This window comes from Nannospalax galili, unplaced genomic scaffold (genome assembly GCF_000622305.1).
Source record: "Nannospalax galili isolate Female #2095 unplaced genomic scaffold, S.galili_v1.0 scaffold488, whole genome shotgun sequence".
NCBI lineage: Eukaryota > Metazoa > Chordata > Mammalia > Rodentia > Spalacidae > Nannospalax > Nannospalax galili.
The window spans coordinates 4,563,783-4,575,412 of NW_008360316.1; the positions used below are offsets into that span (position 1 = coordinate 4,563,783).

General features: G+C 40.2%; 1 protein-coding gene across 3 annotated transcripts in view; it reads left to right on the forward strand.

Moving 5' to 3' along the window:
- Window positions 1-11,630, forward strand: part of Sacs (sacsin molecular chaperone) — a 108,767-nt gene that overhangs the window by 43,365 nt on the left and 53,772 nt on the right. For 2 of the 3 annotated variants that reach the window (XM_029559600.1, XM_029559601.1), the window contains exons 1-4: window positions 2,619-2,634; window positions 4,734-4,821; window positions 6,668-6,753; window positions 8,149-8,260. In XM_029559600.1, the coding sequence (XP_029415460.1) occupies window positions 8,245-8,260 (16 nt within the window). In that variant the 5' untranslated portion in view covers window positions 2,619-2,634; window positions 4,734-4,821; window positions 6,668-6,753; window positions 8,149-8,244. Of the gene's footprint in view, window positions 1-2,618; window positions 2,635-4,733; window positions 4,822-6,667; window positions 6,754-8,148; window positions 8,261-11,630 lie in introns of those variants that run through there. The other variant, XM_008825004.3, reaches the window with a different exon arrangement.

An 11,630-nucleotide genomic window follows, 5' to 3' on the forward strand; every position in this document is an offset into this window, starting at 1 on the left:
AGGTCAGCCCCCTGCCTGCCCCGGCAGCTCCGAGGGCGGAGTCACCGCGGGGTGCTCGGATGGCTAGGAGCTGCGGGGGCTGTTAGACAGCGTGGGTGCTGGGAGCCAAACCCGGGGCCTTGCAGGAGCAGCTAGTGCTCTTTAACTCTGAGCCATCTCTCCAGAGCCTCTACAGTTTTCTTGAAAGGGAAGCTTAATTGAAGACGTTTTATTGAAAACGAACTTATTCTTTTATCCTATGTTCTTTATGTGATAAAGAACATCATTTCCAGGACTTAAAGAATCAAATGAAATTACAGAAGCTACTTTGAGCATATGACATGGCTTTTCTTGTTCGATTTTTATACGGCCAGTTCAGTCCTTCAGTGTAGTCCTGAATTTTTATGTGCCTGTGTCGGTTTTCTGGTTTCCAGCTCACATAGATTTCTGTTCTTAATATAAATCAGTCTTTGCCACTTCCCCAGCGCGTTGGCTGGCCTGCAGACATTTGCTTGCCTGAGGAGTTGAGGCAAAAGTTTTGAAAAGGACCTTTCTATGTGCCTGTGTCGGTTTTCTGGTTTCCAGATCACATAGATTTCTGTTCTTAATATAAATCAGTCCTTGCCACTTCTCCAGCGCGTTGGCTGGCCTGCAGACATTTGCTTGCCTGAGGAGTTGAGGCAAAAGTTTTGAAAAGGACAGGACTCTGTTACTGCTTTGTCTTTGTGTGCCCACCTGCATCCTGTAACCTCCTGTAAGATGGGTCTGCTCTTTTGATTGGTGCCCACTTTGGTTACTTCTGGCTCTACTTTGTCATTGTGTCTCCTACATGTATAGACCTAATGACTCAATAGTGGCTCTTGCCATTGGAAGTGCAAAGTTTGAATTTGGGATAGTGGAAGTGGGAGTGGTCATAGTGCTTGGGGTTGGGTGTGTGCCAGGGTGAAAGGGATCCAGATCAGTTACTGATCTAATTTGAGGTAATGAGGGCCTAGAGTATGGCTATGAAGGAGAAACTGAAAGGTATACAGGGACTGGTGAGATGGCTTAGAGGGTAAAGCCTTTGCTGTGTAGGCCTGACAACCTCCTGAATTTAATCGGGGGATACCCATGTGAAGGCAGAAGGAGAACCCACTCCAGAGTTCCTCCAACCTCCACACAGGTGCCGTGGCACACATATACCTCATATCATACAATAGTTACATAAATGAATAAATAAATGAAAAGATAAATAGGATACATTGTGGCTGTTGATGCCAAATGGACCTGGGGGCTGGAGAGTGGGTGTAGTAGATAAGGCAAAGGGCTTGCTTTGTGGAACATACATACAGGTCTGGAGTCAGACTGGGAAAAATGACAATTTCTTAGCATGTAAGGGCAGGGGGACAACTCATTTTGGAAGAACGTGGTTGTCATTTTGCTTTTGTGTGTGGTTCAGGTGATGGTGAGACATAGAGCAGCATCTAGGAAAATGCACAGAACCAAGTGGGTGACCTAGATCCTGCTCACAGCACTGCCATATGTAACTGATGCCCAGTTCGTGTGTTAGGTTCTGTTTTCCCATTAATAATGTCAATGTGATAAAACAAAGTGTAGCCAACTCTTAAGGTTAGTGATTCTGAGGATAGGGAAACTCAACACAGCTACAGATCTGAAACTAAAACTCAGGTCAGAACTGGACAAGTTCTGGGATGTGACTGATGCTTAGCCTCTTTCCTTTTCTGCCTTTGGTAAATGTATGACAGCAACATTAACATTTACTGAGCTGCTGTGTTCTAAACGCTGTTCTGGGAACTTTACACTTACCATCTCATTTACTATTCAGAAGAACCATTTGTGTGTAGGTACTCTTTCCAGAAGTGGAGTTTACTTTTCAGTGCCATGTTGCTCAGAATGTTTTAGGCTGAAGTTATTGAGAATTCTAAATATTTAAGGGTAGGCAGAAGATGAAAGCTGGTAACAGCTCCCAGCCACTTCCTGGTTTTGGTTGGTATTAGACTTAGCAGTAGGTATGCACTGAGTCCTCACTTGGTCATCTACTGTCTATCTCATTCTCTTTGTCTCTGTTTTACTTTTCCCGGCTTGGAAATTTGGAATTTATAAGTTCCTCACTTTACCTCCCTGATCCCAAGAGACAGAGCCTGTGCCTCTTCTTGACCTTTTTCTTCTTCATTAAATGTGTTAATGTGTTTGAACTTCCAACTGGGAAGTTTGAAGTGTGACTTAGCTTTTCTGTCTTTTTAACATCACAAATGTGTGATGTCCCTTTTCTGTTCCTCATCTTCTGCCCCATAGCTTTTGAGTCTTGAACATATCTCCCTGTGTCTTTAACACTGAAAAAAGGAAAAGATGTTGGGAGACCCACTGAGCAGTTACTATTGTACTGGTTGCTTAATCATTTGGATAAAGTTACTGTTGACTAGAAATGCAGATATGTGTCTCCAAGGTTTGTAAGGGAGAGTGAGACTGGCCAGGCCAACATTCACACGTTCTAATGATTTTTTAGTCTTTGCTTAAAAAACAAAGTAGAGTGAGATGGGCAGCTTTGAATATTTCATGGGACACATTGCATCTGGGGGTGAATAGGACCAACATTTCTTTGATTTTAGTATCCTGGAAAGAAAAGGAGAGGCCTGAGCAAAACCCCAAATCCTGGTAAGCTCCAAAGGAGGTAGTGCTGCTGATGACATCTGCGCTTCTTGATGGCTCTTTTGGAGAATCGCTGTGGATAGCCACATGGATTACAGTCTACCACGCTGGTGATTGCCAGGCCCACACAGTAGCTCTCCTAGGTGTCATCTTCCTCTCAGTCCTCTTTAAAACCTGGAAACTTTGTCCTACACTGTAGATTTTCTTCTACTTATTTTTTCTTTCTTTGTACCTTAGCTATCCTAAATTGGCCTAATAATCATTGGCTTGTATGTCATGGCTCTCTTTTAGTAATTAATTAGATGATTAATTAACCAGTGGAATCATTACCTATGTATGATGACATCAGCCAGTGGGAACCCAAACACTGCAGTGGACTGCAGTTCTCCCTGTGGATCTCCTCAGCCTGTATGCCTGTCTTTCTCCTTCACTTCTTTGTTAACTTTCTGTTGCTTTTGCCTTCTTCTTTGTTATTATCTTAATGGGTATATATATGTATATATATATAATACATATATATGTATGTGTTGCATAAGCATGTGTATGTAACTTAAATGTATAACCAAACAATATGTCATTTACTTTTTTTGTTGATATACTTCATAAGAAGCTTATTCCTTCTGTAATAAACTGGTGGTAGCCTTTTTATTCAAAATACATTATTAATATTGTCCAAATTGTGTGTAATACTCCGCTGTATAAATGCATCACAACATTTGGGTTATTTCTAAGAATTTTTTCATTAGTGACAGACTTGCTGTCAATATTCTTATCCATGTTGCTTTAAGAACTTGTGCAAGACATATACTAGTTTTCAAAAGATAGTTCTAAGGTTTAGCAGGTCTATGACATGAATGTGCTTTCTAACCAGAGTCACTTAACAATATGCTCAGATAGAGGAATGAAACAAGGATGACATGCAGAAAGTAAGGAGACTAGATAGGAAATGATTGTAAAATTCCAAGCAATATGACACATCTGCTATTGGGAATGGAGAAGTATATGTTAGATTAGAGAGACTGGAAGATGGACATGCTTGAACCTCGAAGTTAGCTGCAGATGAGCTTTGGGGAGAGATGTTCTTCCTATGTTTTGTCCCTGAGATAACAATATAGGTGGTGACACTGTTAGTGAAATAAGAGGTAAAGATGAGGAGGTGCTGGAGGGAAAGCTAGTGAGCTTACTTTTTCCCAGGTTGAGTTTTAGAGCCTTGAGATGTGGGTGTGAGAGGATGGAGACAGTTGGCATAAATGATGTCTTTTGAACCCTGTCAGTAGCCAGTTTCGGGGAAGTTATAGCTTCCTCCCCTCCTTTAGGAGGTCACCTGTACCACTGAAAATAGATGAAAAAATAGGCTGCTGAACTTGGGAAATACTATGTAAAGTAATCCTAAGAAAAATTATCATGCATATTAATATTCTAAAATGTTTGTCCTCTGATCTGTTACAGTTTTTTGGATTTATGCTGAACAGTAAATACACTTTGATATTGTTGATCAAAAGAATGATTTTATGTTAATGATCCTGATACATAATTGAAAATGTGCATTTGGACTGATTTGGGTGAGGCGTGTAGGTTAATGGTAGAGTGCTTGCCTAGCTTGGGGGAGGGGAGAAAAGAGAATTACGATATGCTACAGTAGAAATATGGGTACTTTTTAAATCATTTAAAGAAAAGTCTTTAATTCTTTTAAATTTAATTCCTATATTTAATATTTTTTCATTATTTTTATTTTATGTGTGTGAATGTATTGCCTGCACGTGTGTAAGTGCACCCATGTCATGCAGTGCCCAAGGAAGTCAGAAGAGGGTGTCAGATCCCCTGGGGCTGGAGTTAGCCACCACATGGATGTTGGGAATTGAACCTCGGTCCTCTGCAAGAGCAGCCAGTGCTCTTAACTGCTGAGACATCTCTCCAACCCCCTAAATAAAGATTTTTTAACTAACTTTTTGTTCTCTCGACTATTGCCTTCTTCAGAGCAATTTGTTTCTTGGTAAGGATAGTTAACGGCCATTACTTGAGTGAAAAACATGTGAGATAAAGTTTTAACTTTACAGTATTTGATGTTATGTTGCTTCTTACACATTTTCTCTTCTTCTTTTCAGTTATTTGACTGGATCAAGATTGGAGATCTGACTTCCAAAAATAGTCATCTATTTGTAAACCTTCAATCAAAAGGCTTACAAGGGGGAGGTATAATACCGATTTTAGCAGAAGCACATGTCATATTTTAGTGCACTGAAAATTTCATTTTAATGTGGAAGCCGAGAAGAAGTGTTGGTTTCTAGGGTCTGGGAGGAGGGAGAAATGGAAAAGTATTGGTCCAAGAGTGTGAAGTTTCAGTTAGGAAAAAAAAAAAAAAAAAAGAGATCTGGGGATCTGCTGCACAGTGGAGGGCCTGCTTGTGATGAGTAGTACTGTATTGTATACTTAAAATTTGTTAAGAAGAGTGAGACATAATGGTACATGCCTGTAATCCCAGCATATGGGAAGCTGAGGCAGGAGGATCTTGTGAGTTTGAGGCCAGCCTAGGCTACTTAGCAAGACCATAGTAGGTAGATCTTAAATTAATTACTCCTCCACAAAAGGAATAAAGGCAAAACAAGAACTTGAGAAACTTTTAGAGGTGATGAGTAAGTTATTGCAATGATGTTATAATGATTTGGTTTGTTCATGGGTATATACCTACCTCTAAGTTCATGCATTAAGTATCTAGCTCTTTGTCGTATTCAAATAAGTAGCTTTAAAGATTGTGTTTTAAAAGTGAAATAGAAGCATTTTATGGGATACAGTGAGGAGTGCCCAAGCAAGAGGAAAATGATGGTGGATGGAGCTAATAGAGTGATGAATGGGAGACATTTGTGGAAATGGTCTTGTTGAGGCTTGGTCTTTATGGATGACTGTACCAAAATTATGCACATCCACACAGGTTCAGCATCTCTAATGCAGAAATCCAAACTAAGCCAAAGGCATCTGGCATGATGCCCAAAATGGAAAATTCAACACTTCTCCCATGATAGTTTACAGTCAAAACACAGGCACACTAAAAATTTTATGTAGAATTACCTTCAGGCTATGTGAATCAAGTATATGTTAAACATAAATGGATTCTGTGTTCTGGACTTGAGTCTTCAAGATACCTCATTATCTAATACAAGTATTCCAAGTCTGAAATCTGAAACACTTCTGATTCCAGCAGTACTAGTGAACTAGGTACTCAGCCTTTGGTGATGATTCAGTTGTGTTTTGTACTGATTACTTTTTTTTAATGCAGAGTTTAAAAATTGCCTGTCCTTGAGGAATTCCTTCCTCTATTGCCCTCCTACACCTTCCTGCCACCTATGTATCTGAGGGTGGCCTGGTTAGTCAGTGTGGAACAGTATAGGCAGGGCTTGAAAGTACTTAACCTGGAAAATCATTGAGACAGGGGACTTGGTGAATTTCAGAGCCATCAGCATATTGATTGAGTCTGAGAGCATTAAAAATGTGAGAACAAGTGCCATTATTTCTGGCTTGTTTATCAGTAAAGAGTCAATAAGCAGCACCAGTTATTTAATTTACTTTGGAAAATACCACTACCTTTATTCCTCTGTGTCATACTTCTTATTTTTGAATTAACCTTCTGTGATAGCATATTTTGGAAAAATTCTTTGAAAACTCGCTTGTAATTGAGTTAAAAGTCTCGAGATACATTTTTGGGGGGACTGATGGGTCTTTTGAGACGGTCTCCCCGTAGCCTCAGCTGGCCTGGAACTTGCTATGTAATGACCAGTTTGGTCTCTATCTCAGAGAGATCTGTCTGCTTCTTCCTGCCAAGTGCTAAGATTAATGGTGTGTACCACCATGCCCAGTCTTAGTCTTGAGATTTGATAACACTAAATCTGCTTTACTTTCTAGTGAGTTGCTTAACCAGGTGGATTTTTGTCCTAGGGTTCTGCAGTGAGATATATGAAACCATGTGATAGAACCAATCATACATGACTGATAAGTCATGAAATTTTGTTTTCATAAATCATTTAAAATATATTCTGCATTTTAGGTCGATTTGGTCAAACAACTCCACCACTTGTAGATTTTCTCAAGGACATTTTAAGAAGATATCCAGAAGGAGGACAGATTCTTAAGGTATTTTTTATGTTCATGTATCACTTGCTCTTTCAGAGAAAATGACTTATTGTTTAGTGTTTACATTTTATCTAGACTTAAGTGTACTTACCTCCCTGATCACAATACATCATTGAATGGAGTAGATCTGAGAATATGTTGGCATGAAGGGAAAAGATTTGGGAGTATAGGAATACACCAAGCTGCGATGTGCTGTCTTTAAACAGTGTCCTCTAGGAATGATTACATAGAACATTGAACTGTATGGGATTACATACCAGTCACCAACCAACTAGTCAATCAACATAAGTCCATGTTGGAGTCCAGCAACACATACTCATTTGACCTCTGGATTTAGAGGTTTGCTTTTGTGCAAGAGTTTATTTAATAGGGCAATTATATTTTTGTTATGTATGCTCATGTATTTTTTTGAGACAGGGTCTTACTATGTAGCCCAGGTTGGTATTGAACTCTGTATAGTCCAGCCTGGCTTCAAACTCAAAATCCTGCTTCAGTCTCCTGAGTTGGGAGGATATAGGCATGACTTGTGATACAGTCTTTTAAGTTTGAGTATAATCATTAAAAACTAAACAAAACTAAATAGCTGCAAAAAAAGCACAAAAGGGGGCTGGAGAGATGGCTCAGCAAAGGACCCGTGTTCGATTCTCAGCCCCCACACAGTGGCTGACAACCAGTTCCAGGGGAATCTGACACTCTTTTCTGACCTCTGCAGGCACTGCACTTACATGCAGGTTGTACATTCAAACACACAACACACACACACACACACACACACACACACACACACACACAAAGGACAAAGGATTTTTCAAAAATTAGGTTTTGTGTTTAGTAAGAAACCTCCTTAATGAGTTTTAATAGTAGACCAGTTATATGTTTTCCTCATTTTTACCTTCATATCTCAGCCCTTATTTCATTTTCAAGCTTAGTAAATTTTTAGAGGGTAAGGATGAGGTCTATTAGCTCATGTAGCCATGCTTGGATAGGCACTGAATGAAGGCTGTGCTGTCATTAGTAACTGTTACAGGATGGGATACTGGCAATTTCAATATGACCTTCAGAATGGGAGCCAGTGGTTCACAGAAGGTTAATTTGAAAAACTATCTTTATGTTGGTATATTAGGAAAATAAAGAAGAGAAGAGTATGATTATGGACTTGTCATGGGGATAGGAAGGAGTGACCAGAATCCATTCAGAAGGAGAGTTCAGTTGTTGATTATAGGAGTTGGGTCTCATTGACCCAGAAGTAAGTGGTAGAATCTTCCGTGGAAATGAGACTGAAGTTTTTGTGGATGTTTGTGTTATAGCCAGCTCCTTAGAATCTCTGCTTCTTGAGTATTTTAGTACTACATTACTATATTAATATAATTATCTTTTTGTGTTTTTCATGGTTAGGAATTAATTCAGAATGCAGAAGATGCTGGGGCCACAGAGGTTAAATTTTTATATGATGAAACTCAATATGGAACAGAGACTCTTTGGTCAAAAGATATGGCGGCATATCAGGGTAAGAATCGATAATTGGGAAAAATTTTTATTTCTGTGATGGTTTTTAATGATTTACAGTACTTTGTTTAAAGAACAGTGGAATTATCATTTGTATTTCTTGACATACTTAATTCTGTTTTCTGCTTTTGGTGGGAATAATTGTGAATAACTGTATAAGATAGAAAGTTACTGAGAAAACGAAGTTTCAGCTCATTTTCCTAGCTATATTTTCAGAGAATTTTAAGTTATATGATTTAATTTATTTAATTTTTTGAATTATTTTTGTTGTATAAGCGTTTTGCCTGCATGAATGTAAGTGCATCTATGCATGCAGTATCTTCGGAGGCCTGAAGAGGGTGTTGGGTTCCCTGGAACTGGAGTTACAGATGGTTGTTAACTTTCCTGTGAGTGCTGGGAACCTAACTGGGGTCCTCTGGAAGAGCAGCCCACTGAGCCATCTCTCTAGCCCCACATAACTTTATTTTTAAAAGACGTTTTGTGAAGGCAATCATCATTACTAGTAATTGAATACTTAGCATTTATTATAGCAGTTACAACTACTCTTAGATCAGATGTGTGATTTGGCAATTGCACTTTCTTTGTTCTAGAGAAGAGGTATGTGATGTGGTAGCATCAGGAGGCTTGGACTCTGCTCCTGACTCCTGCCACCAGCTGACTCTGGGCCAGTTCTCCACAGGTTGGATCATTCACTAGTGAGGGGATTAGCTTTAAGGATTCTTGACTCTAAGTCTGTAATTCAGTGTAGCCACGTGGAATGATGTTCAGTTTACAATCAAGAGACTACAGGCCAAGTCCTGATCCTTCACAGGCCCAGGCACTGGCAGAGCATGTGGGCCCTCTGATCCCCTGTGCACTCTGCCCACCAACAAATGGTAGGAAGGGCAGATTTTCTTCCTAGTTATTTTGAGGTTTGAGACCCTAGATATAATGCTTCTGCCTGGGGGCATTTCGATGTTGTGCTGTGGAGCCATAAAGACCAGAATGCAGAGATCCTAGAAGCATTTTGCTTCAGAATTCTGCCAAAATGTCTAGGTTTTTTTGTTTCCAGTCTTCATTTTAAAAACGCTGAAACAGTCACACCTCTCTTCCCAAGACTAAGAGATCATTGTGGAAGAGGGAGTGGAAAGATTGTAAGAGCCAGGGACAGTTGATGACTACAGTGAAACTGTGTTGTGGACATAACAGGGCAGTTATACATATGAACTGACAGCGACTGTGACTGCATGCAGGAGACCTGAACAAGATCAAGCCAGACAAAATCCCTGCGTAGAGGAAATAAGGGGTTGGGGGGTTGTCGGGGGTCAGGAAGTCCACCCTTAGCTGAGGCACTATTAGCAATTGATGCCTGCTGGGAGAGTGAGAGTTGTTTTCTTCAAAGATGCAGCCCCTGAGAGGCTACCCATGTTCTAGTAAATGATCGTACTCCTACACACATACTGGCAGCACCAAGTCGACTTTGTGGGTTTATAAAAGAGAGCACATGAAATTGGGATGGAGTAGTTATGGTGGGAATAGGAAGTAACTGAAGGGAAAGAATGGGGGGTGGACTTGATCAAAATACAATGTATGTCTGAAATTAAAAATATATATTGAAACAGGATTATTTAGTTGAGTTTGTGCACGGTTAGAGATAGGCTTTTCAAAAGTGATATCCAAATAGCCAACTGAAAATAAAAGTGGACATAAAGAAGTAGGTGGCAGTAGGCTAAAGATATAGCTTTGTGGACGGCATGCTTGTCTAGAGTGCAGGAAGCCTGGGTTTTGAACCTCAGCACCACATAAACCAGGCATGATGGCACATATTTGTCATCCCAGCACTTAGAGCTGGAGGCAGGAGGATCAGAAGTTCAGGGATGTCATTGATTACATAGTGAGGAAGTGTGTAATAACCTAGGCTGGGCTGCATAAGACCCTGCCTCAAAAATTTTTTTTTGGTGGCAGTGATCTTTATGTTTAATAACATCTTTCCAGGGAAGCCTGTGCTCTTGCATATTTGCGAGTCTTTCTCTTGCATTCAGATATGAGCAGTCATCCTCTTGGGTCAGTTTTGTTTTCAGTCAGTCAAACCAGATGTGCAAAAGTAGATCTTACCCAGTGCCATACTTTCCTCAGAATTTCAAACATACAGTTAAGACACACAGGTGAAGGAAGCATGGAGAAGTACTGGACTTCCAGCATTCCCCCTGGTCATTTTGGGCCATACTAGGATACTCCTTGGCCTGAGTGATAACATGGCAGTCCATCAGTCACATAGAGAGGGCTAATCACATAGCTCATGACACTTTGAGCTGGCTACAGGTATAAATTCTTGACTTATTTACAATAAGTGACATTAACCTTCTGGCTTTTTGCCTATCTGTTTGTTTTGAGACAGGCTGTTATTATGTAGACGAGGCTGTTCTCAAACTCAGAGAAGACCCACCTATCTCTACATTCCCAGTGCTGGAATAACAGGTGTGAGCCACTTCCCAGCTAAACTGCCTGAAGGTGCCAGGGACTCCTTAGTAACTTGTCAGAGTGTTGGTTTGGAGACCTGTTCTTAGCATGTTTTCTGGGAGGTGTGGCTGGGTCATCTCTTTCTTTCTTGGTATACCTTAGGTAAATGGAGAAACTAGATTGCAGGCCTCTGCTAAGGTTTTTCTTCCAAGATAGACGTTTTTGTCTTATTTTCAGGATTTTCATTCTTTCCATGTGTCACTTTCAGAATTGAGAATTCCCTTTTGGATCAAAGTAGATATTGGGGTATTTAAAAATAATTGTTGGTGTTGGAGGCAGAGAGACCCAGTGCTTCCAAGTTAGTTGTAGCAAAGACACAATATATGACTTTTTTCCTAATTCCAGGATGAGTCAGATTATAATCATACTTTGATTAAAAATGTTAAGTAATGACTAGGTCCTCCCTACTGTGTACAGAGGTGTCATGAGAAGTAACACATGTAGCTGACTTACGAGTTCCCTGTGCTTCATTGGGGTTGTTTTTGTGTGTCTTTGTTCTGACCTTTGCAGCCGGGGTGTAAGGACACTCCACATCCCAGGCCATACACTTCGAGGGATGCTTTCCACCTTGGGGACTTGTACTAATGATAAATGTAGGGTGGGGAATAGCACTTGACCTCATAGGATGGGGATGTGAGGGAGAAATGATTTTTCAGTTTGTAAAAACAAAACAAAATGAAATTGGTCTGTCTGTTCTATTGTTTTGCATTCTAACCGATTTTTTTTGTTATTGTTGTTGCCTTTTTTTTTTTTTTTTTTCTCCTTGGTTTTTTTGAGACAGGGTCTCCCTGTAGCCCTATCTGGCCTGGAACTCACTACGAAGACCAGACTGGCTTTGAACTCACAGAGATCCGCCTGCCTCTGCCTCCCAA